Source organism: Salvelinus alpinus, chromosome 6 (genome assembly GCF_045679555.1).
Source record: "Salvelinus alpinus chromosome 6, SLU_Salpinus.1, whole genome shotgun sequence".
Lineage (NCBI taxonomy): Eukaryota > Metazoa > Chordata > Actinopteri > Salmoniformes > Salmonidae > Salvelinus > Salvelinus alpinus.
In genome coordinates, this window is record NC_092091.1 from 18573734 (window position 1) to 18600404 (window position 26671).

Below are 26671 nucleotides of genomic sequence, written 5' to 3' on the forward strand. Positions count from 1 at the left end.
GCGGGCCCCGGACTGGAGGCCGTCGCTGGAGGCTCTGGACTGGAGAACGTCTCTGGAGGCTCCGGACTGGAGAACGTCGCTGGAGGCTCCGGACTGGAGAACGTCGCTGGAGGCTCCGGGCCGGAGGCCGTCTGTGGAGGCCGTCTCTGGAGGCCGTCTGTGGAGGCTCCGGGCTGGAGGCCGTCTCTGGAGGCTCCGGGCTGGAGGCCGTCTCTTCTGGCTGGATGCCCACTTCCACCCAGCAAATGCGGGACACTGGCACCGAGCACACCGGCCTGTGAATGCTCAACCGAGACACAGTGCGCATCACCCCATAGCACGGGGCCTGAACAGTCACATGCTCGCCACGGTAAGCACGGGGAGTTGGCTCAGGTCTCCAACCTGACTCAGCCACACTCCCTGTGTGCCCCCTCCCAGAAAAATGTGTGGGCTGCCTCTCTGGCTTCCTTGCCAGCGGTGTTCCCAAATAACGCTTCCGCTCCGCCTTAGCTGCCTCCAGTTCCTCCCTTGGACGGCGATACTCCCCAGCCTGCCTCCAGGGTCCCTTACCATGCAGGATCTCTTCCCATGTCCAGGAGTCCTCTCTACCACACTGCTTGGTCCTTTGGTGGTAGGACGTTCTGTCACGGCTGTCGTAAGAAGAGGACCAAGGTGCAGCGTGGTCAGCGTACATACTTTTAATAGTAGATGTCGCCAACAAAACAATAAACAATACCAAAACAAACCGTGAAGCTTAAGGCAATGTGCCATCAAACAAAGTTAACTTCCCACAAAGACAGGTGGGAAAAAAGGCTACCCAAGTATGGTTCCCAATCAGAGACAACGATAGACAGCTGTCCCTGATTGAGAACCATAACCGGCCAAAACATAGAAAATCATTGAAACACAAAACATAGAATGCCCACCCCAACTCACGCCCTGACCAAACCAAAATAGAGACATAAAAAGGATCTCTAAGGTCAGGGCATGACATCACCACTTTATTTTAAGAATATGCAGTCAGAATAATAGTTGAGAGAATTATTAATTTCAGCTTTTATTTCTTTCATCACATTCCCAGTGGATCAGAAGTTCACATACGCTCAATTAGTATTTGGTAGCGTTGCCTTTAAATTGTTTAACTTGGGTCAAACGTTTCGGGGAGCCTTCCACAAGCTTCCCACAATAAGTTTGGTGAGTTTTGGCTCATTCCTCCTGACAGAGCTGCTGTAACTTATGTCAGGTTTGTAGGCCTCCGTGCTCGCACACACTTTTTCAGTTCTGCCCACACATTTCCTATAGGATGAGGTCAGGGCTTTGTGATGGCCACTCCAATATCTTGACTTTGTTGTCCTTAAGCCATTTTGCTACAACTTTGGAAGTATGCTTAGGGTCATTGTCCATTTGGAAGACCCATTTGCGACCAAGCTTTAACTTCCTGACTGATGTCTTGAGATGGTGCTTCAATGTATCCACATAATTTTCCTGCCTCATGATGCCATGTATTTTGTGAAGTGCACCAGTCCCTTCTGCAGCAAAGCACCCCCACAACATGATGCTGCCACCCCTGTGCTTCACGATTGGGATGGTGTTCTTTGGCTTGCAGGCCTCCTCATTTTTCCTCCAAACATAACGATGTTCATTATGGCCAAACAGTTCTATTTTTGTTTCATCAGACCAGAGAACATTTCTCCAAAAAGTACGATCTTTGTCCCCATGTGCAGTTGCAAACAGTAGTCTGGCTTTTTTATGGCGGTTTTGGAGCAGTGGCTTCTTCCTTGCTGAGCGGCCTTTCAGGTCATGTCGATATAGGACTTGTTTTACATTGGATATAGATACTTTTGTACCTGTTTCTGCCAGCATCTTCACAAGGTCCTTTGCTGTTGTTCTGGGATTGATTTGCACTTTTCGCACCAAAGTACGTTCATCTCTAGGAGACAGAACGCGTCTCCTTCCTGAGTGGCATGACGGCTGCGTGGTCCCATGGTGTTTATACTTGCGTACTATTGTTTGTACAGATGAATGTGGTACCTTCAGGCGTTTTAAAATTGCTCCGAAGGATGAACCAGACTTGTGGAGGTCTCCAATTTTTTTTCCGGGGTCTTGGCTGATTTCTTTTGATTTTCCCATGATGTCAAGCAAAGAGGCACTGAGTTTGAAGGTAGGCCTTGAAATACATCCACAGGTACACCTACAATTGACTCAAATGATGTCAATTAGCCTATCAGAAGCTTATAAAGCCATGACATAATTTTCTGGAATTTTCCAAGCTGTTTAAAGGCACAGTGAACTTAGTGTATGTAAATTTCTGACCCACTGGAATTGTGATACAGTGATTTATGAGTGAAATAATCTGTCTGTAAACAATTGTTGGAAAAATTACTTGTGTCATGCACAAAGTAGATGTCCTAACTGACTTGCCAAAACTATAGTTTGTTAACAATACATTTGTGGAGTGGTTGGAATTTTAAGGACTCCAACCTAAGTGCATGTATTCTTCCGACTTCAACTGTATGTGTAGTCAACTTCGTTCTGAAGTTATCGGCAGTCAGTCAGACAGATATACTCTTAGAAAAAGAGGTGCTATCTAAAACCTTGTGCTTCTACATCTGCATTGCTTGCTCTTTGGGGTTTTAGACTGGGTTTCTGTATAAGTACTTTGTGACATCTGCTAATGTAAAAAGCGCTTAAAAAATACATTTGATTGATTTGATTAATTGGTTCATAATCTGTCCCCATAGGAGAACTCTTTTTGTTTGCAGGTAGAACCCTTTTTGGTTCCAGGTACAACCCTTTTGGGTTCCATGTAAAACCATTTCTACAGAGGTTATTATGTAGAACCAAAACGGGTTCTCCTATGGGGACAGGCGAAGAACAATTTTGGAACCCTTTTTTTTAAGAGTGCAAAGGTTTTTAAGAGCCACGTTACTAACGAAGACTCTGGGAAACAACTCGGCTACTAAAGATACATCGTTAGAAGAGGTTCTGATGATGAACTGAACGCTACGAAGGTGCTTGTAAACCAGACTCTGGCCTATATTAAATGATCCAAGCTTGCTCTACTGAATAGCCTACGCCTACAACTCTAGCATTCTTTAGTGGATTCGAGATTTCTTTCTAAATACATCTAGTTACAACTTCGGCATGCATAAGCTGATCCAAACCTGCAGTGCCTTCTTAATAAAGCTACAACTTTGTCTGACGCTGCATTAGTTAATCCAATCCTGCTCTTGTGTTCAGACTTACTCAAGAGTTGTCTTTTCTAGATGCACAACATCAATCAGAAAGTATTGCGCAACACAATGCTTTGCTGTGGATACATCAAGCTATAATATAAGTGAAAGTGCAAAGTTCATAGTGCTGTAAAAAAAAGTCACCCAGTGACGGTCAGGCCATTAACTAAAGGGCTTGCCAAATAAAAGCAGCGTTGGAAGTTATGGAAGTGCTCCTGGCTGTGAGTTTCCTGTGTGGAGCTGAGGCTGTGGATATAGGTTTCACAAGGGGTGGGATACGCTATGCAGCAACAGAAAATATGCAACTCACACACCCGATGAAGCTAAATGAGGTTTCACCTGCCCTCAACCACAATGAGAGGCGTGAGAAACATGTCTTATATTTCAGATAATGCTAGTACCTATTGTTGGAAGACCCAACTGCTCCACAAAGGAAATGTGCTATTCAATACTCTAACCCAAGATCAAACAGCTGATGGAAAAACAAGTTTTATTAACAATGAACTGTTGTCTCTTGAAATGAGTTGTGTTACTTTGAAACTAGAACACTACCGACATAAACCCCTTGCTGCTAGTTCTCACTACGGCCAATCAATTAGACCTGATATAGTCCTGCATATCCCTTCAACAGTGTATATGGTGCATTGGAACTTCTTCACTTGTTCTCTGGTCCAGGATCAGTTTTCTCCTCCTAGCCACAGTCTCTCCCAGATGAGCTCACTGACTAATTTCGTCCACATTTCTGGGGTTCCGCCTGAGAATTCCCAGCAGAATTCCCGATCCCATCCCATTCCCACTCCGCACGCCTGTGCAGAACCAATTTTTATAATTCCCTGGCTGCTTCCAGAGGGCTGGTGCGAGGTGAGAGCTTGGGAAAATGGTCTTCTGGAGACAAAGCGCAGCAGAGCAGATGATTTTGATCCCTACACACCCAAAGACCAGCAACTGTGAGCTTAAGCCAAGAGAGAACTCAAGAGAGACAAAACCTAAATAAAACACAACACAGAGTGTAAGCCAAAAGAGAACTCATAGAAAACTGAAACAAAATAGTTGTGCAGCAGGTAGTGTGATCTTGTTGGATACAGACAGACACTGCAAGCGATCAAAGGCATGATCAAAGGTGCCAATCTGCAGTGTGTGTCTACTGGCTAGACTACTAAAGCCACGCTCATTAAGGTGTTACACCTGGGTGAATCTCCAGACATTCTTTGAATTCTCATCAAACAGTGGATCTGTAATTGTCAGCAGCATTCTTTTCAACAGTTTCTGTTTGATGTTTTTTGTTGTTTTAAAGTAGAAGATTTACATTATATTTGGTTTATTTGGATCTTTTAACTTAAACATTGGAGTGGAAAGTGCTACAAATTGTGTCAAAAAATAATAACTTAAGATGCCCCCTATTCTCCAAACAAGATGGTATATTCCATTAATTGTAGTAGTTGGAACAACTGAGAGCCGAAAGTAGGCTACATGTTTTATTATACATAGAATAAGAAATACAAAATGCTCTGTAATATTTTCCACCTTTACTGTGAGCCCAGCGCAGAGCATTGCCACAGCAGCCAAAGTCAACAAGCTGTGTCCTTGGTGTAGCCACACGAGAACGACCCTCTGGGTAAAGTTGCCAGTTCTGCTTCCAAACACACACATTCCTTCCAAACAAGAACGTGCCCAATACTCTAATTCTCCCTCTATGGCGGTGGTGGCGAAAGGGACTGAAGCCCAGGAAAAAAAGTGTGTGTGTGTGTGTGTGTCCGCACATGTGTGTGTGAGACACTGTCAGTAGACACACAGGCTGCAGAGTTACCCAGAGCCAGCCAACAACATTGGGGTTTGGATGGGCCACATTATGACTGGTTAGCTCTTCTACCCCACATCTAACAGGATGCGGTACAGACGTACCTGACTCTGCCTTCTTTCCCCTGGTAGGTTACGCTACACTACTATAATGTACTGTAGTTACTCTATGCAAACAAAACAGCAGGGAAGCGATATTGGCTGTCATGTCTTGTTAAATGATCTAATTGAAATCACAGCACCAATTTCCCCACAGCCACAGTCTGTCTTCCTTTTACTGCACGTTTCAACACAGCACTGAGGCACCGAGTCGCTGTGGAACTTAACAGGCTACGCTGTCCTAACAGTATTTTGATATGGTCTTGGATGGTGTGTGTGTGTGTGCATGCGTGAGTGCATGCCTGCATGCATGTATGTGTATGGTGAGTGTGGGCGACAGATAATGACTAAAGCTTTGGGCTCGTCCTACCTCTCAGACAATACACCAGAGCACATCAGGAATTCCTTCACTAACACCGCAGGACACATTCTGACTGTGTCGCCATGGTAACCACAGCAGCTTGTCCATGGCAGCAGTCTGTGGGCCCCAGTAGGTTCCTGTAAGGGGGCGATATGACTGTGTCCTGCTCAGAGACCTGCTGTCACTGTTCTAAACTCAGAATAATGGACCTCTGGTGAGAGGGGACATGTCACACATACACTATAAATGCATCGCATAACCCTACTGCTTGCGAAGAGACAGCTTGCTCTGTCATTGACTAAGTCCCAGTGGGCACCGATGATAACAATTTATGACTTTTGGCCCAGCACTGTTATGACTCAACACGTGATACACAGAGATCCATTTATCCAATACAAGATGGTTTCACAAACCAGCTAGGATTCAATTGTGACATATGACACAGTTGACACGATATTAAACATCTGTCTTTTGAGTTCCTTGAAAAAGAGGTTTACAATGTCGCTGCGTATTGAGAAAACATTCTCAATACGTACGTGTGAGTGTGAGTGTGTGTGTGTGTGTGTGTGTGTGTGTGTGTGTGTGTGTGTGTGTGTGTGTGTGTGTGTGTGTGTGTGTGTGTGTGTGTGTGTGTGACAGAGAGAGAGAGATTGAGTAAGTGTCTGGCTGGTAAAACCCAAATCTACAAAGGGAAGCAGCATTGCGCCACATAGCAGTCATCCTGCTATTCTCTCTCCACTCCAGAGAATGTTAACAGCCCTTCCAATCAAACAGCGCAGTATGTCTGATAACAACAAATAACAGGTTCTTGCTCCCCAACAGTCCTGTCTTACTATAGGATTATAGGTAATTTAGTACCATGACCTCTGTAGCTCAGTTGGTAGAGCATGGCACTTGTAACGCCAGGATAGTGGGTTTGATTCCTGGGACCCATACTTAAAATGTATGCATGCATGACTGTATGTCGCTCTGGATAAAAACTTCTGCTAACTAGCAAATTAAAAATATTATGTTACAATCCAAAACAGAAAAACAGACTCTCTCTCGCTAATGGTCTACAGTACTTCTCACCACAGAACAAAAGACACCCTTGAAACAGTACAAAAGTGCCCTGCAGTACAGAACTCCTGGTTTAATTAACTAAAGAGCTAATCAAGACCTTTGAAATATCAAAGTAGCTATCATCACCACAAAAGAGCAACCCACTGGGCACACACTGGTTGAACCAACGTAAACTAGACGTTGAATTGTCTTCTGTGCCCAATGGGAAGACTCATGAGATGTCTGATGGAACTCCAGTTGTCAATGTCCCACAAAAATCCTGTTGTTTATGAAGGAACATAGAAAAGCATATGGAACATTGCGCAGTAGGAATTAGTGAGGACCTGGGGGAGGTCAAAACCTAATAGAATTTAAGATGATGATTGATAGCTGTCTTTTAAAGGTATGTCCTGTAAAAACTCTGGAGAGGTTCCTGGTAAACTGTACGACATGACATCACACAGAGCTTTCTATGTCTCTCGTACATCTTTCAAACCAAGACGTTTTCCGTCTACTTTTCTTTATATATGTAATGTATTGCCAGCGACAAACCCTATACTTTTATTTCCACTAACCGACATTGTCATGATTGAGGTAAAGGTCAGGCACTAACGTTGGGCGATTAGGCCTGGCTCACAGTCTGCATTCCAATTCAACCCAAAGGTTTTTGATGGAGTTGAGGACAGGGCTCTGTGCAGGCCAGTCAAGTTCTTCCACACCGATCTCGACAAACCATTTCTGTATGGACCTCGCTTTGTGCACGGGGGCATTGTCATGCTGAAATAGGAAAGGGCCTTCCCCAAACTGTTGACACAAAGTTGGAAGCACAGAATCGTCTAGAATGTCATTGCATGCTGTAGTGTTAAAATGTCCCTTCACCGGAACTAAGGGGCCTAAGCCGAACCATGAAAAACAGCCCCAGACCATCATTCCTCCTCTACCAAACTTTACAGTTGGCCCTATGCATTGGGGCAGGTAGCTGTACTGTATTGTACTGTACTGTACTGTGCTGTCCAAACTTGTGAAACATAGACGTCTATGATTGGTTTTTCTGGAAGATGTTTTCTAAGACCCCCTTTTCATCTGTTTGACAAGAAATCAACGCCCTTGCTTATTCTTCATTTCTAGGATGGAACATTTTATATATATTTTTATATATGCCTTAATAATTAAAAAAAAAAAAAATTAGACAGCTTTCATTTGACATGCTCATATGAACTTTACATGTTGGTGCTCAAGGGGACTTTTACATGGAAATGACCGCTATCAAAGTACTCTACAAACATATACAAAAGCACATGTGAAAACACACAAGCATGCATTGCACACAGCCACACACACAAGCATGCACACACCCACATCTGCATGAACCCCCTTTTTATTTGCATTGACTCTCTTGCACCGACTCTATGCACCCTCACTGAACTCTGCATATTGACGCCACACACACACACACACACACACACGCACGCACGCACGCACGCACGCACGCACGCACGCACGCACGCACGCACGCAGCACTCTGCTGCTACTCTGTTTATTATCTATCCTGATTGCCTAGTCACTTTTACCCCCACCTACATGTACATAATATTACCTCAATTACCTCGTACCCCCAGCACATTGACTCAGTACCGGTACTCCTTGTATAGTATCGTTATTGTTATTTTATTCTGTTACTAATCCCATGAAAATGTTTAGCAAATTTTTCTGATTTGTTTTGATGTGTAAGCATACAACTGACACAAAGATACTATACCTGTGCATAGTGTGTGGAGTTCAACATATACAAAACAGTCAAACTTACAATAAATACACATTAAATATGCATGTTACTGTTTCAGTCCCATAGTAAAAAAAAAGATTCACAGAAAGTACAAAAGGAAATCCCCCTCAAACCAAAACACATTCACACACAGTTAACACACACTGTTTAAAGGCTTATTTTGCCATACCTTTCTCAGCTGGATGAGCCCTGTAGAAGTGCTCTTGCACTGGTTTCTCATTTTGTGAAATCTGACACTGGATGAGGCAGCATTCATTCGCATGATTTCCTTTAGATCAAAATGTCCTTTATCCCCTTTCTCCTTCGGTTTTACACCCCTACCCCTGCCTCCAAGCTGCTCTCTCACTTAGCATAGCCCCTTGCCTCTTCTTTCCAAGCAGCCAAAGAGCTTCTCCAAGTTTCTCCACAAACTTGTTTGAAAAAGGACTAGGCAGTCCCTCCCCTTTCAGCCAAAATGTTTTCAGTTATTCTCTCTCAAACACTCACTCGGACTATCTTCTCTTTCAATGATGTTGCCTCTCTCTCTCTCAAACTTTCCCACCCCTCCTCTCATGGCCCCCTCCCTCTCTCCCTCCCTCCCTATAGTACCTCCCTCCCTCCTCCTCTCCATTTCCATCATCAACTCAACCCATACCCCCAACCCCCCCACCGCTGAACTAATCTGCAGCTGGCTGGGAGAATGAAGCCCTGGTTTCCAGGGAAACGGAGTGTCCTGCTCAAAAGAGGAATGGAGCAGGAAGGGGCAAAACTGAGAATAACTGAAAACATAAATAAGGGCCTCCTCCGGGAGCCAATTAAAAGCTCTGAAGGGCCTCTCTTCCTCTCTCTGAGGGGACAGTGGGGGCCTGGCTTTCCTGCACTCCACTGTCTTTATCTCGGATAGTAGCTTTTATTTACTGACCAGTGACCAGTCCACAAACCACCCAATAAAACCAGAGCAACAACATGTGTTTAATGCAATGTGTTTTGGTAGCTACAGATGGCCTGTTGTTCCTCTGCCCTAACATGGGATGGCAATGTTTTGGTTGACTTCCAGTAATTCAGTAATTACAGGTGAATTAATGGTTTTAAAGATGTATAGTTCCCTCACTAGATGACTGACACGTGAGACTCCCACTCTCAGAAAAAAAAGAGTGACAGATTGAGTGAAAATATAAGTTAGATGTGAGTCTGACATTTTGATGACATCTAAGGCTAACAAAGGCATAGGAGTGTATTTTTATTGTATCAGTAAAACATAACTACTTGTTTGGTTCAGCAGAGGCTGCTGAGGGGAAGACAGCTCCCAATAATGGCTCGAATGGAGTCAATGGAATGAAATCAAACACATCAAAGATGTAGTTTCCATGTGGTTGATACCATTCCATTCACTCTATTCCATCCCCCCCTCAGCAGCCTCCACTGGTGTGGTTATAGTCTCCCTGGGTTCTCACTGAGAGAGTTCAATGAGTTGAACTAGACTACCTTACCCTTTCCTAGGCTACCCTTCACAAATATCAGTGACTCCAACATGGCATAGAATCAGAGAAACAAACTCTGTGACCTTCAGGGCCAAGGTCTGACCTCTCCCTTTGAAGTGCAGGAGAGATTTGAAAAGCCTGTATTTCCCCATCAATGGCTGAGGGGACAGGATGGTGGCAATAACATCTGTTTGGCATTTCTCCTAACTTTTGTGTGGCTAGATCCCCGTTTCCTTGTCCTCTCTACTCAACAGCTGGGATGTGTCTGTCCAGAGACACGCACCATGACTAGGAATGATACTATCAGTTTTAGATAGATGAAGCCCTATCGATGACAACATGTTCAATTAAATAATTGATCTAATGATAATGCAAACACTTGGACAGCTATTCTAAGGACTGAAACCATTGTCTGTATCTCACCTTCTCCTCTGTCTCCCTCTTTTGGACAACCCAACATCTGCACAGTGAATGTGTGAATTCCTGCACAAAACATATATATTTTATCAAAAGTTTTTTTTAAACGTATCTACTAAGCTTAATGTATTGAAATAACTTGATCATGTCGGGAGCATATTACCTCACGAGGATTTTTCCCCAACCCATTATATTATTATATGGATGTGGCCGGTTTGTTATTAGGTGCCTATAGCTTTAAGACGTCGGCATCTGGGGTGTAATCATTACGCCAAACAGTTGCAAACAGTTGCAACGAAAACTAGCGTTTCTATTGGACAGATCCGGCTAGGTCCCGCCCTGTTTGATGAACCTATCCAATAGAAACGCTAGTTACTGTTGCAAAATAAAACTTTTGCAACTATTTGGATTAATGATTACACCCCTGTAAAGTGACGTAAACACCCGGAAGTTACCGGTTGTTTTGCAATTATGTTTACAATGAAAATACATGCTAGTTGAGGTTGATATCTTCTATTGAATGATTTGATAATATATTAGCTAGGGTTGAGCGTGCTGCATGTTGACTGAAGAAAGGACATGACGGTTTGATTGGTCACGTACTCATTTTGAGGTAATATGTGTTTACATGGCAATAGACTAGTCATATTACTAATAACTAGCTAACGTAGCTAAGCAAGCCTCTGTATCACAGTTCAGCTATATAGCCCAGGCCTAACGACTGTAGCCCCTTAAATTAATGTCAAAATATACCTTGCAGGCCTTTGATACTAGCTAGTTGAACTTACTTGGAATTCTTCTTGATTTGCAGTGGGACATATTTTCAGAGGACATAGGTGGGCTATGTCTGTCCTCAGCTTGACGCATCTGTGGAATTGTGAGCAAGCAGTTCTAAGGGGCAATGATTGGAAGCCAATTATCAATATCTGAAAGCATTTGAAGCCGTAATGTGGATAACTTCCAAACCGTAATAGCTATGTTTAGTCATTATTGTGAAAACTTGCGGACAATGTTTTATCTATAATTTTAGACTTTTTCAAATCTACTTTTTAAGTTAAGTGTTAGCGATATTATCATCATAGTTATGGCTGCATTGAGTGCCAGAAGCTTCCTCTTAAACCTAAGGTACACCGTCCATAGAGTTGGAAGTTCTGTAAGAGTCCGACTCATACCTAGCACCAGAACATGTCTTGTCAAAAGAGGCCAGATTTTAACCCAGATGCCAAAAGTCACCCTGCTGTGCTGGGGAGCAGTGAATGCCATATCCTGTATGGCAAGATGCCAAGAGGCCTCCCTGGCACCCCAGACTACAGACAGGAAGTCTGTAGCCAAAGTCCAGGTGCACAAGCTGGTGTTCTTCCTGCGCCTCAGCCTGCGCGCCCTGGTGTTACTCCTGAAGTTCGGCCCGCTCCTGTTGCTCTATCCTCTGACTGTCTTCTCCTCTTACTGGGCCTCTCGCTGGCTGGATGCCCTGCTGTGGGTCACTGAGACCTCTGGTCCTGCCTTCATTAAGCTGGGCCAGTGGGCCAGCACACGCAGGGATATCTTCTCCCAGGACTTCTGCGAATGTTTTTCCAGGCTGCACGTGCGTGTGCGTCCCCACTCCTGGGCCCACACCAAGCAGTGTCTGCGCCGGGCATTCGGGGAGGGCTGGAGGAGGCTGTTTGTGTTTGAGGGCAGGGAGCCTGTGGGGTCAGGATGCGTGGCTCAGGTGTACCGGGGATGGGCCAGGGTGGACAGCGTGGAGGACACAGCCTTCCAGGCCCTGGTGGAGGAGATGGAGAGAGAGGATATGCTGGAGGCCTGGGAGATCCTGGGACTAAAGGGTGTCCTGGGGACCCTTAGGGGGCTGTGGAAGGAGAAAGAGGATGAGGAGGACGACGGCCATCATGAAACCAGGGAGAGGAGCTACACATATGCCCCTAATGGGGACGGTACAGAGAAAGAGCATCTGATTCCCGTAGCTATTAAGGTGGGTATCAGTCAACATGAGGGAAAGCATTTTTTTGAGGGAGAAGCCTCCAGAATAAGCTGGTCTGTGGCTTATTGACAACTATCTCTTGTTAGAGAGACGAGGCAACCTCCAAAGTGTTCCAAACAGAGGACTGTATTGACATAATGGGAATGTACATGGATAACTGACAGCACAAGTAGAGCAACAAGGCTATTAACAAGGGAAGGACTGAATGGAAATCTATGCAGTGCATTCGGAAGTATTCAGACCCCTTGACTTTTTCCACGTTACGTTACAGCCTTATTCTAAAATTGATTCCATTGCTTTTTTCACATTTATCAGTCTACACACAATACCCCAAAATGACAAAGCAAAAATAGGTTTTTAGAAATGTTTGCAAATGTATTAAAAATAAAAAACTGAAATCACATTTGCATACGTATTCAGACACTTTACTCAGTACTTTGTTGAAGCACCTTTGGCAGCGATTAAAGTCTTGAGGCTTGGGTACGACGCTACAAGCTTGGCACACCTGTATTTGGGGGGTTTCTCCCATTGTTCTCCTCAAGCGCTGTCAGGTTGGATGGGGAGCGTTGCTGCACAGCTATTTTCAGGTCTCTCCAGACATGTTCGATTGGGTTTAAGTCTGAGCTCTGGCTGGGCCACTCGAGGACATTCAGAGACTTGTCCCGAAGCCACTCCTGTGTTGTCTTGGCTGTGTGCTTAGGGTCGTTGTCCTGTTGGAAGGTGAACCTTCGCCCCAGTCTGAGGTCCTGAGCGCTCTTAAGCAGGTTTTCATCAAGGATCTCTCTGTACTTTGCTCCGTTCATCTTTCCCTCGATACGGACAAGTCTCCCAGTCACTGCTGCTGAAAAATATCCACACAGCATGATGCTGCCACCACCATGCTTCACCGTAGGGATGGTGCCAGGTTACCTCCAGACATATTCAGGCCAAAGAGTTCAATCTTGGTTTCATCAGACGAGAGAATCTTGTTTCTCATGGTCTGAAAGTCCTTTAGTTGCCTTTTGGCAAACTCTAAGCGGGCTGTCATGTGCTTCCGTCTGGCCACTCTACCATAAAGGCCTGATTGGTGGAGTGTTTCAGAGAATGTTGTTCTTCTGGAAGGTTCTCCCATCTCCACAGAGGAACTCTGGAGCTCTGTCAGTGACCATCAGGTTCTTGGTCACCTCCCTGACCAAGGCCCTTCTGCCCCGATTGCTCAGTTTGGCCGGGCGGACACCTCTAGGAAGAGTCTTGGTGGTTCCAAACATCTTCCATTTAAGAATGATTGAGACCACTGTGTTCTTGGGGACCTATAATGCTGCAGACATTTTTTTGGTACCCCCAGATCTGTGCCTCGACACAATCCTGTCTCGGAGCTCTACGGACAATTTCTTCGACCTCATGGCTTGGTTTTTGCTCCGACATGTGCTGTCAACTATAGACAGGTGTGTGCCTTTCCAAATCATGTCCAATCAATTGAATTGGTGGACTCCAATCAAGTTATAGAAACATCTCAATGATGATAAATGGAAACAGGATGCACCTGAGCTCCATTTTGAGTCTCATAGCAAAGGGTCTGAATACTTTTGTAAATAAGGTATTTATTTAAATTTTTTATTATTATTATATTTTTTAACCCTCTTTTGCTCCCCAATTTCGTGGTATCCAATTATTAGTAGTTACTGTCTTGTCTCATCGCTACAACTCCCGTACGGGCTCGGGAGAGACGAAGGTCGAGAGCCATGCGTCCTCCGAAACACAACCCAATCAAGCCGCACTGCTTCTTAACACAGCTCGCATCCAACCCGGAAGCCAGCCGTACCAATGTGTCGGAGGAAACGCCGTACACCTAGCGACATGGTAAGCGTGCACTGCGCCCAGCCCGCCACAGGAGTCGCTAATGCGCGATGAGACAAGGATATCCCTACCGGCCAAACCCTCCCTTACCCGGACAACGCTAGGCCAATTGTGCGTCGCCCCATGGACCTCCTGGTCGCGGCCGGCTGCGACAGAGCCTGGGCTTGAACCCAGAGTCTCTGGTGGCACAGCTAGCACTGCGATGCAGTGCCTTAGACCAATGCGCCACCCGGGAGGCGTAAATAAGGTATTTCTGTGTTAATTTTTTTACATGTGCAAAAATTCTAAAAACCTGTTTTCGCTTTGTCATTATGGGGTATTGTGTGTAGATTGATGAGGAAAAAATAAATGTAATTCATTTTAAAATAAGGCTGTAATTTAACGATGTGGAAAAATTCAAGGGGCCTGCTTTCCGAATGCACTGTATGCTCTTTGCACATATTACAATACAGCTATACATAAAGGCAGCATACAACATTTGTGTTGAGGAGAGGCTGACTGCATCACTTCTTTTTTTACCCCCTTATTCTCCCCAATTTTGTGATATTCATTTGCAATCTAATTCCGATCCTGTCTCATCGCTGCAACTCCCCAACGGGCTCGGGAGAGGCGAAGGTCGAGTCATGTGTCCTCCGAAACATGATCCGCCAAACCGCGCTTCTTAACACCGCTTAACCCGGAAGCAAGCTGCACCAATGTGTCGGTGGAAACACTGTTCAACTGACGACCGAAGTCAGCCTCCAGGCGCCCGGCCCACCACAAGGAGTTGCTAGAGCCAAGTAAAGTACCCCCGGCCAAATCCTCCCCTAAGCCGGACGACGCTGGGCCAATTGTGCGCTGCCTTATGGGACTCCCGGTCACGGCCGGTTGTGACATAGCCTGGGATCGAAGCCTTGTCTGTAATGACGCCTCAAGATCACTTCCTTTTTTAAGAAACGTGTTGCAAATTCCAAATTGAGCAATATGAGCATAGTCAACTTACACACAGCTCTGACACACACACTTACCCAACCAGACATGCCACCAGGGGTCTTTTCAGTCCCCAAATCCAGAACAAATTCAAGAAAGTGTACAGTATTATATAGAGCCATTATTGCATGAAACTCCCTTCCATCTCATATTGCTCAAATGAACAGCAAACCTGGTTTAACAAAACAGATAAAGCAACACCTCATGGCACAATGCCCTATTTGACCAAGATAGTTTGTGTGTATGTAATGATATGTAGGTTACTTGTGCCATTGCTTCTGTCGTTAGAAACAGAAAGGATTAGCATTCCTGAAACAATATTTTGTTGAAATATCATTGGATCTAATTGATTGCACCCAAATTGGCTATTTTAATTGATTGGATTCATATAATTGTAAATCTAGTACCTAACATCCAATTTGGACAATATTGTTCCTAACAATGAGTAAGAAATGAAGAATCCAATGACATGGTCAAATGCCACCCACAGACCCCCCCACACCCATCCCCAACCACCAGTATACAGTATCAGTTATCTATGTCTGACAAGTAGTATACAGTTGAAGTCGGAAGTTTACATACAGCTTAGCCAAATACATTTAAACTCAGTTTTTCACAATTCCTGACATTTAATCCTTGTAAAAATTCCCTTAGGTCAGTTAGGATCACCACTTTATTTTAAGAATGTGAAATGTAGGAATAATAGTAGAGTTATATATTTCAGCTTTTATTTATTTCATCACATTCCCAGTGGGTCAGAAGTTTACATACACTCAATTAGTATTCGGTAGCATTGCCTTTAAATTGTTTAACTTGGGTCAAACATTTCGGCTAGCCTTCCACAAGCTTCCCACAATAAGTTGGGTGAGTTTTGGCCCATTCCTCCTGACAGAGCTGGTGTAACTGAGTCAGGTTTGTAGGCCTCCTTGCTCGCACACGCTTTTTCAGTTCTGTCCACAAATTTTCTATAGGATTAATGTCAGGGCTTTGTGATGGCCACTCCAATACCTTGACTTTGTTGTCCTTAAGCCATTTTGCCACAACTTTGGAAGTATGCTTGGGGTCATTGTCCATTTGGAAGACCCATTTGCGACCAAGCTTTAACTTCCTGACTGATGTCTTGAGATGTTGCTTCAATGTATCCACATAATCTTCCTGCCTCATGATGCCATCTATTTTGTGAAGTGCACCAGTCCCTCCTGCAGCAAAGCACCCCCACAACATGATGCTGCCACCCCGTGTTTTACGGTTGGAATGTTGTTCTTCGGCTTGCAAGCCTCCCCCTTTTTCCTCCAAACATAACGATGGTCATTATGGCCAAACAATTATTTTTTTGTTTCATCAGACCAGAGGACATTTCTCCAAAAAGTACGATCTTTGTCCCCATGTGCAGTTGCAAACCGTAGTTTGGCTTTTTTATGGCGGTTTTGGAGCAGTGGCTTCTTCCTTGCTGAGCGGCCTTTCAGGTTATGTCGATATATGACTCGTTTTACTGTGGATATAGATACTTTTGTACCTGTTTCCTCCAGCATCTTCACAAGGTCCTTTTCTCTTGTTCTGGGATTGATTTGCACTTTTCGCACCAAAGTACGTTCATCTCTAGGAGACCGAACGCGTATCCTTCCTGAGCGGTATGACGGCTGCGTGGTCCCATGGTGTTTATACTTGAGTACTATTGTTTGTAAAAATGAACGTGGTACCTTCAGGCATTTGAAATTGCTCCCAAGGATGAACCAGACTTGTGGAGGTCTCCATTTTTTTCTGAGGTCTTGGCTGATTTCTTTTGATTTTCCCATGATGTCAAGCAATTGCTTTCATGGAGGACTGACTTGAGGATGACCACACAATTTATTTTTGTCATGAGCAAAAGCTATTGGTTTTCTAACTAAAGTTGCAAATAAAATGTTATTTATTTAAAAACACAAGAGACCAGCAACATTGATAAAGCTATGGCAATAGCAGCGACTGCGGCATCTAGTGGGCAAAACCTGGTACTTCCACACTCATTTATGGTTAATGCAAGCGAATGCAATGGTTAATTGAACAGGGGAAAAAAACAACACTAGATTCACAGGGAATACATTACATAGGATGAAAAAGCAATACTCCAAGCCGCAGCTCCATATTACTTGTCAGATATAGAGAACTGATACTGTATGGCTTTTGACCATTTTATTGGATTCCTCAGGTCTTACTCAGGTAGGAAAAAATGTTGGTTCAAATCAGATTTTGGGTACTATATTTGAATATTATGTGAATCCAAATAATTTAAGAGATCATTTGGATGCAATCAATTAGCTTAATTTCTCAGAGATCAAATTACAACTAAACAAAATAATGTTTCAGGAATGCTAATCTTATCTGTTTCTAACTACAGAAACAATTTCAGCACAATCTCAGATTGGGGTGGGTGGGGGGGGGGTCTGAATTGACATGGAATGCCAGTTTACTACCCATAGCCTAGGCTCTAGAGTGGAAGGGGAGCCTACTGCAGGAGTTTGAAAGTTACAGAGTTTGTGTCCCTGAGAGAGGGCTGTGACATTGAGATGGTGTGCTAAAAGTCACAGGCAGGGAATTCGTTAAATGTTATGAGGTGCCAATAACTGCATATCTGTACTCAAATGTACTTATTATATATGGGACATGATTTTGTTAGGAAACAACATGCAATAAATGCCCTCCTCTTTCTTCATCTCCTCCTCTTCTCTCTGTCCAGGTGCTTCATCCAGGGATCAGGAGACAGGTAGAGATTGACATGCTACTAATGAGGGCAGGCAGCTGGCTCATCAACTGTCTGCCTGGATTCAAATGGCTCAGCCTGCCTGAGATAGTGGAGGAGTTTGAGGTGCTCATGACCAAACAGGTAGACAACTCCAGTACACACACACTTTGAGTGCCAATTGAATAGCTGTAGGTTTTATCTATTTCAAGGGCAGTTTTTAGGGATTGAATATCCTGTTTTATTGCAGATTGACCTGCGGTTTGAAGCCAATAACATCGAAAGATTCCGGGAGAATTTCAAGGATGTTGATTTTGTCAAGTTCCCAACTCCTCTTCGACCATTTGTCACCAGGTCCATTTTAGTGGAAACCTTTGAGGTGAGTTGAGACGGCACCTTCACCACAATGCCAAATATGAATAGAAGAAAGTAATGACACAACACCAGTAAAACATCTATGGGAGAGGTTGAATAATAGTGATGCGCAGTTCAAACGACTCTTTTTACTGAGTCAAGTGTCACGTTTTGGCCTGCTTGCCACAATGAGTCCTACAGCAGGATTAATACACGCTCCTCCGGCTCAGCGGCTCCAGACGACGTGCTCTGACCAACAACTGTCTATCATATGTGCACGTAGAAAAATAGATCATGCTGCAGGCATCATAGAGAATGAAGACATGCTTACAACTGATTGTTGATCACATGGTGCTAGAATGAATGCAATTGATTGATTATGGATTGTGATGGACACAGCGTTGTAGAACCAAAACATACACCGTCTCTGCTCAACAAACTTGAACTCGAGAACTAATTGTTTGGGGGGGCTGCTACAGTTCAAGCGATATTGTGCTTATCACTCTCACGCCAGTCAAGCAATTGCATTCCGTCATGAGTCATTCACAATCTAGTCAAGTTGCGGGCGCAAATAAATCATTTTATTTGTATGTCTAGCAGGCACAAATGCCAGTTGTTTAAAGCACACTTTTACAAGTCTCAGTCACAAATGTCAGCTCCAATAAGCCCCCTATAGTGAACGAGTTTTCTGTGTAAGTTTTCAGTTCATCGTTTGCCAGTAGTGGGTACTGCTTGCTCTGGGCATTACTGAATCAAATGAATGATATTAGTCGAAAGTGACAACTTAACCATCGCTATTGAATAAGTAACCTGTTTACTGTTTCAGGAGAGTGAGCCCATCTCCAACTACCTGAGACCTGAGGTCCCTCTAAAGGTGAAACAGAGAATTGCCAGGATGGGAGTGGAGACACTTCTCAAGATGGTGAGAGGGCCTAAGCATGTCCCTCATTGTGACATTTGCAACTGGAAATACATATTTGAAATCCTTCATATACCTTCTTCTTTCTTAACATTGAATCAAGCTTACCAGCTCCGTATCCTCCTGTTTGTATAGGTGTTTGTGGATAACTTTGTGCATGCGGACCTGCACCCGGGTAACATCCTGGTCCAACGTAGTGGGGGTGGAGGGGACAACGACCCCCAGGAAAGGGTCACCCTGACGGACCTGTGCGACACAGTGGTGGTGAGCATGAGGCCGGCCCCGGCCCCTCTGCAGCTGGTGCTGCTGGACGCTGGCATTGTGGCACAGCTCAACGACAGAGATCGTAGGAACTTCAGAGCCGTGTTCACCGCCGTGGTGCGACGACAGGTGAGACGCACCACACACAAACATGAATTTAGAACTTCCCCTAGAAGCTCCAGAGTAGGCCAAAGAGGGTTTATGAGGCTTCTCACTTGCCTTGAGTATTGTGATGGGGTATCCAATGATGTCATGAGCTTCTAACATCCATAGCTGTTATGTTTAGGGGGAACAGGTGGCAGAGCTGATCCTGAACCATGCCAGGACCAACGAGTGCCAGGACGTGCCACGGTTCAAGAAGGAGATGGCAGAGCTGGTGGACCATGCCCTCAGCAACACTCTCTCACTGGGGAAGGTCCAAGTAACTGATTTGCTATCCAGAGTCTTTGGATTGCTCATCACCCACAAGGTAAATAAAACCAGTCCTGGAGTGACAGTCTAGTTTCAAAACCACCAACCTTTTCTGTAATATCAATAGTCATGGCTAGATATCTCACATTGACTTAATTTACTGAATGTACAGTATATGAGTCTGTTACCAAGACTGCTGTTGACCTTGTGGTTTGTTTGCTCCTCAATCAGGTGAAGTTGGAGAGTAACTTTGCGTCCATTGTGTTTGCCATCATGGTGCTGGAGGGGCTGGGGAGGTCTCTGGACCCTAACCTGGACATACTGGAGCTGGCCAAGCCTCTGCTGCTCAAGAACGCTGCCTCCCTCCTCTGACTCCCCTTACCCACATACCACTACATCTGAGCAACACAGAAATAGGCAGTGTTTGAGAGCATCACCGACTGAGCAGACTGACGTATCTACAAAGCATATGTATGATGCAAGGTGATTTGTTGGTCAGTCAGCAGAATTGATGCTCTCAAACACAGCCATGGATATCTCATATTTAGGGCCCAGAGTATTTCCTGGTCACATGGTCTGTAAAAAATCCTGGCCCTCCGCATGCTACATTAGTGACTGACTGAATATACCTTGTAGTGTGTACTTTTTACCTGTGAAATGTGAATCATTGCTTGATTTAAGGTATCCAAACATCTTAATTACTACCCTGGTAAACTGTTCCTTACCTTACATGCTGGTCAGATTAATTGTAAGTCATCATTTATACTTAAATGCCCATGTGATTTCCGTGTAAAAAAAAAAAAATAATTTGTGCGCACTACAGACAATTTTTTCATTGAATAAAATAGAAGTGAGTTAACATATCTGAATTAGTGACAATCCTTAGTATACCATTCTAGCAATCTCAGGGTATTGTTAGGACAAGGTAATGCGTTTATGTCTGATGGCTTCCTTTTAGAATATAGTAAGGTGTGTCAAGTCAACTGACCACCATTCTGTATGATAACACTACATTTTTTAAGTCTTTTTACACTCGCTAGTGAAATATTTTATATGCATATACTGGTTAGATCATTAAATAATGCATCAAAAACTTTGCTTTTCTCTCTTTTCCTTGTGTCTTGAGGATAACTACTTTTTAAATGAGTTAGGATATTACTAGTATTTAGTGAGAACTGCTCTAAACTGTCAAAGACCACAAGCCAGAGGACTCCATTAATTTACAATTTTATTAAATCTGTCAATGAAAAACACAGACAAGAGACGCAATTCTGTCAGGAAGAACAGTCAGCATGGCTGAGAGAGAGATCAGGAGCTTTTGGTGACCAAAAACTAAAAATAATATTTTTTCTTCTTTTCTTCACTGTCACAAGTCCAAACAGAGCAGCGTTGTCCATATAGTAGGGGAGGAAGAGGTAACAACTGAGTAGAAAATAACTAATCAGAATAATAGTGACAGTAATAATTACAAAAGAAATTAAAAACATCTCTAAACAAACCAACACAATCACCTCAATAGGACGAGATTCAGTCACTGTCACAGAGAAATTTGCTTCTTTTTTTACATTAAATTAAATAGTTAAAAAAATATCTCACCCTTTACATACTTATTTTTATTTTATTGCGAAAAATAGGCAACTGGACTCTTAATTGTGATGAGCGTGAGAGAGCAGTGGAGTGGAACGTATGGAGCATTGGCACAGAGATGCTGCAGTGCATCAATGCAGTACCCTCATCAACCACAAAGTGGTGCAGTTTCACATTCCACTTAGTGGCCTCCAGAGTGGTTCAGCCTCTCGCCACTGTCTGCTCTGGGCCAGTGTCCGTGACAGCCTCTTTTAGGAATGATGCGTGCATTGTTTCAAATCTGTCAGTCGGTCGTCTCTCCGGAGCCGGATCTTAGAGTTATGTACAAAGGTGGCTCAGTTGGTAGAGCATGGTGCTTGCAACGCCAGGGTTGTGGGTTTGATTCCCACAAGGGACCAGTACGAATAAGTAAAATGTATGCACTCACTACTGTAAGTCGCTCTGGATAAGAGCGTCTGCTAAATGACTAAAAGGTCAAATGTGAAGGTAAATCCCTGAACAACATCCTACAAAGACAAGTGCAACCTCCATTTGACGAACCCCTTCTGGAGAAGCTCAGGATCAAAGATGGAGAGTTTCGTCTGTAGGTAATAAGGGGGATAATCAGATCTGGTAAAGCTGCCACGCCACAGGGACTCAACGATTGTTCTTGTTTTTGGGATAAAGAGGAAGAGAGGAATGGTGTGACTGGATCAGGAATGTCAACGGTTAAAGGGAGGAAGGATTTGAAAAAGTGAACATGAGGAACTTTGCTATCCTCACACGAGGCACCAAAAAGGTTAGCGCAAGTGGCTTCAAAATAAAACACAGGAGAAGAAAACAAAAACATTGATAAAAAACAAATGAACCAATGAAACGCACAACTAAGTAACACCTGTCCATCATCATCATCCCGTCCTGTCAATCAATCAGCCTTCATGCATTTCACTCTTTTTCACGACAGAGAAACTCTTTACAGAAGAAGCAGTCCGGTTCATCGATCATCAGTCTTTTAGGATCTTTGTTTGTTCCGTGCCCTGTTTGTCTGTCTGTGTGGCAGCGGTTCAGTTCTGGAGACCCCTGGTGGGCTGGCTGCCCTCCGTGTCTCTGCAGTGGCCGGGACTGGCATGCAGCTCAGTGTTGGTGGCTGGGTGGGGAGGGGACTGAAGCTTTGGGGGGGGGGCTGTAAACAGTTCAGTGACACTGTTTCAGTCCTGGGCATGGAGGGGGGAGCAGGGGCCTGAGGTACCCCTACAGAGAGAGGGAGTGGGGCAGGGGCTGGAGAGAGATGAGAGGAGAGGAAGAGTAGGGTAAAAGGGCAACTCCTAATCTGGAAGTGTTGTGGCTTCTCCTTTGTAGGAGAGGGACAGACTGGGCAGACTGGGCAGTGGGCAGTGTAGACACACACTAATAACAAACACTCACATATATACACAAACACACATAAACACACTTCTGCCTCAGCAAGTTTGGGCTGTGCTGCTGTAAGGTCAGGCAGATGGAGCAATCACACAGTCAGCATTCTGACAGAGGTTCTTATTGACTTCTAATGGGAAACCCATTATGCTCCGGATAAGACAGGAGAAGACTGGACAGGAGAAACTGGCTGGGATATTGCAGAGAACCCATTCATATGGGTGGCTTAGTCTCTGTTTAGACTGAATTGGTCTTTCTAAGTAGGAGACATAGTCCTGACCATGGCTGCTCATGTTGTGTAGGGATCTCTGTCCTGCCTGTTTAGAACTGTGGGAGTTTGACTCCATCCAACTCCCTTCCTGGGGCCCTCTATTCTTCTTGTGAGGGGTTGTATGGGACCTATGGGGAGGACAGCAGAGGGAGCAGCCTCTCTCGGTCTGGTCTTTGACACCTTTGTGGTTTCTGCTGAGGCTCTGTGGGCGTCTGTTGCATGTGTGTATGTCTATGTGTATGTGTGTGGCGGGCTCAGGACAAGGCAGGGAGGGACCGAGAAAAGGGAACCCCCTGTACCCCCCCACACCCTCTCACTCCCTCTCTCTCTCCAGCCTCGAGGGCCTGGTTTTGAGCAGGTTGTGGAGGCTGCCACTAGAGGGGGGGTTGGTGTCGCTACGAGTTGAGCCAGGGGTGGCTGAGGCAGTCCCCGGCTGACGCCCTCTTCTCTGGGACCATCTCCAGCATGGGCAGCAGGAAGTGGGTGAAGTGGCCGGCGTCCTCTGGTGCCCAGCCGTACTTCTCCACCAACACATCAAACAGAGACCAGGGCTTCAGCTTGGTGATGTGCCTCAGTTCACCTACAGTGGGAAGTAGAGAGAGGGATGGGGGAGGGAGTGAGAGAAAGAAATGAAGAGTAATAAGTTACAGTGCGATGCTATGTAAAGACTTACAATGAGAAAGAGTGTGAGAGCGCAATACAAAGAGAGAGAATTTAAAAAAGAGAGAGACAGAAGAGAGTAGAACTCGGGCCGCATCTCAATACTCCGTAGTGGCATCCTTTCTATGTGTCTTTGCTTTCATCAACACTGAATGGGTGGAAGCAAGGCAAATTGCTTTCACTGACCTTACTATTTATAATTATTTACAGTGTAGATGAAGGAAAGGAAACAAGCTTCTGACTATTGAGAGACAGCCCAAGAAAGGCAAATCAAGAGCCTGGAGCAGTGTCTGACTGGGAGTCAGTCAGAACACATGAACACCATAGAGAGATAAAAGGAGTGAATTAAGACATCATTTACAACCGACAAGACATTTGAGGGAGAGAGAGAGAGCATCAATCAGAATATTAGAGCCCCATGATTAGAACATGAGAGAAGCAGGGTAGAGCAGGGTAGCATGCTGTTTCTACCAGCCAGGTCACCCGTGATACAAGTCAGTATTCAACATCCATCCATGTCTGAGGACATCGGGAGATGTGGAAGCCAGCCACTAGGGGCAACAGTGAGCACTGTTACCTTCAAGTAGGGTTCAGTTTTGCTACGGCGTTGTGGACGAGGATGGGCGTAAGCATCTGCCTTTGGTGCCAAAGGTTGCATGTTCGAATCCATCCAGTTGTTTTTTTATTTTTGTTTTAAGCCTATCCCAAACCTTAACGCTTACCTTAACCATTCGGAGTTAATACCTAACCTTAAAAATTCAGAGTTAATGCCTAAACTTAACCTTAAACACTTTGAAATTTGACATTTGGAACAACTTCAAATGTTTGACATTTGAGAAACATGGATGAACGTCTAATTTTGACGTGAGACTGTGAGAGCTAGTTGGTTTCTACAGACACACCACTTACCAGGAGCAGAGACCGGCAGAGAGAGACACAGCGGTAACACACATAGACTGGCAGACAGGCCGTAGACTCAGGGAGGATAGTACTCAGAACTCAGTCAAGTGGCTGGGAACATGACTATTGTATTACTGGTGTAACTAGCTAGATAACTAAATCTAAATCTTGAGAACTCACATTTTAAACTACACTCTTACAAAAAAAGTGCTATCTAGAACTTAAAAGGGTTCTTCGACTGTCCCCATAGGAGAATCCTTTTTGGTTCCAAGTAGAACCCTTTCCACACAGGGGTCTACATGGAACCCAAAGGGGTTCTCCTTGGAAACAAAAAGCGTTCTCCTATGGAGACAGCCAAAGAACCCTTTTGGAACCCTTTTTTCTAAGTGTAACGTTAGGCACAATTTCTAAGGGCTTGTATGTATTTCTAGGTGGACACACATCACAAATACTACTGTACACTACTGCAGACTCAGTGGAGGCTGCTGAGAAGAGAACGGTTCATAATAACGTCCAGAACGGAGCAAATGGAAAGGGATCAAATACCTGGAAATAATGTGTTTGATGTATTTGATACCATTCCACTAATTCTGCTCAGATCGTTACCACGAGCCTGTTCTCCCCAATTAAGGTGCCACCAACCACCTGTGTGCAGACTACAAGCTTTGTTACAAGTGTAACAATGGTGTAAACCGTGTATGTACATGTACTAATATTTAGAGATATACTGTTCCTGTTATTGCCTCATTGGGGTAGTGACTCATCGTGACGTTACCTTTCTTGGAGAAAAACTCTCGGCTGTACTTCCCGGCGGTGGCCACTTTGCGTGGAACCTTCCCCAATAGCTCCATGATCAGAGCGATGTGATCTGAACCCCGGCCACCACAGGCCACACCACCAAAGAACAGGCACGGCACAGCATTACATCACAAACATACACACACGCTGAAGGGATGGACGGACACTGCTGCCTGGAGACACCACACTGACTGACAGACAGACTGACTGATGGGACAGTAAGTCTCTCAAGAAGTTAGTGGAGAGGACTATGCCTAAACTGGTTTGATAGTGTGTGTTAATTACATACAGTACTATTCCCTCTATGTCCTTTCTATCTTTAACAACTGTTCACAACAATGGTGTATTGGAATGCCAGGCAATTTGCTGAAAAACCCCTTATTGCTTTTGGACTTCTTATATCATTCCCATACCACTCTATTTGTATTCCTGTATGTCCATCTGACTGTCTGAGTCAGTGTGTGGGCTCAGGCGTCTGTGTGTCTCCGTCCCACCAGCACTTTCACCCAGTGCTACCTCTTCGGTTGAAGAACTCCCGGGAATATTTTCCGGAGAGTGCAAAGTGCCGTGGAATAATGCCCAGCAGCTCAATGATGTGGGCTATATGGTCTACAGAGGAGAGAGGGAGAAAGGAGGAAGAGGAAAACGAGGAGGAGGAGGAGGAGAAGGAAGAGGAGAGAGGAAGAAAGGAGGAAGAGGAACAGGGAAAGGAGGAAAAGGAGAGAGGGAACAGGGAGGAATAAGAAAAGTAGGAGTAGAGGGAGAAAATATAAAGGAGAGAAAAAGGAGGACAAGGAATCGGAGAGGAGGGAATGGGAGAAAAAAGAGAAGAAAGGAGGACAAGCAAGGAATCGAGAGGTAAGAGGAAAAGGAAAGAGGGAAGTGAAAAAGAGACAGAGAGCTCAGTGTTAGTGACCCCACACTGGTGGTGAGATGGAGTAGTGAGTGCAGTGGGTTTGGAGTAGAGAAACATGCATCTATTATCTTTCAATCTGAGAGACTCATCACCAAATAATGGTCTGATTCTAACTGAATACAATTCAGTGGCTCTCATTGTCATCAATGAAGATATCATGGCAGTATCTGTTTATACATATTTACTACTTGCCATTTATATTGATAGTATGGTGAAATATGTATGGGGTCAAATGTGGGTGTCTGGACATCAGATCAACAGGAGGGTTGATGTGACACGGTGCAGGAGGTCAACTGGACTAGACTCAGGGATGGACAGGATGGTGGAGCTATGGGGCGGGTGGGGATTCAGACATGAGCCAGAATAGATGGGGTTTAGGGAGCGAGAAGGTGTGGATGTGAAGGTTTTAACAATGGCGCCGGAGGAGATGGCTGCAAATTTTATGAACTCCTAACCAATTGTGCTATTGTGTGTGTTTTTTTGCGTTATTTGTAACTTATTTTGTACATAATGTTTCTGCC

General features: G+C 44.5%; 3 protein-coding genes across 6 annotated transcripts in view; 1 reads left to right on the plus strand and 2 right to left on the minus strand.

The window, feature by feature from the left end:
• LOC139578285 (DENN domain-containing protein 2A-like) overlaps positions 1-8814 on the minus strand; it is a 53412-nt gene extending 44598 nt beyond the window's left edge. For both annotated transcript variants that reach the window (XM_071405686.1, XM_071405685.1), the window contains exon 1: positions 8466-8814. The gene's annotated coding sequence lies outside the window, so the exon portion shown is untranslated. The remainder of the gene's footprint in view (positions 1-8465) is intronic.
• Positions 8815-11127: 2313 nt separating this feature from the next.
• Positions 11128-20486, plus strand: adck2 (aarF domain containing kinase 2). The gene is made up of 7 exons (XM_071405691.1): positions 11128-12145; positions 17676-17822; positions 17929-18057; positions 18859-18954; positions 19087-19341; positions 19499-19681; positions 19855-20486. Exons 1-7 carry the CDS (start codon positions 11258-11260, stop codon positions 19993-19995), a joined length of 1839 nt encoding a protein of 612 aa, XP_071261792.1. The 5' UTR covers positions 11128-11257; the 3' UTR covers positions 19996-20486.
• Positions 20487-20834: 348 nt separating this feature from the next.
• Positions 20835-26671, minus strand: part of LOC139578289 (SRSF protein kinase 2-like) — a 95460-nt gene continuing 89623 nt past the window's right edge. For 2 of the 3 annotated variants that reach the window (XM_071405692.1, XM_071405695.1), the window contains 2 exons: positions 25751-25843; positions 20835-23456 (listed from right to left, as the gene is read on the minus strand). In XM_071405692.1, the coding sequence (XP_071261793.1) occupies positions 23272-23456; positions 25751-25843 (278 nt within the window). In that variant the 3' untranslated portion in view covers positions 20835-23271. Of the gene's footprint in view, positions 23457-25211; positions 25305-25750; positions 25844-26671 lie in introns of all 3 variants that reach the window. The other variant, XM_071405693.1, reaches the window with a different exon arrangement.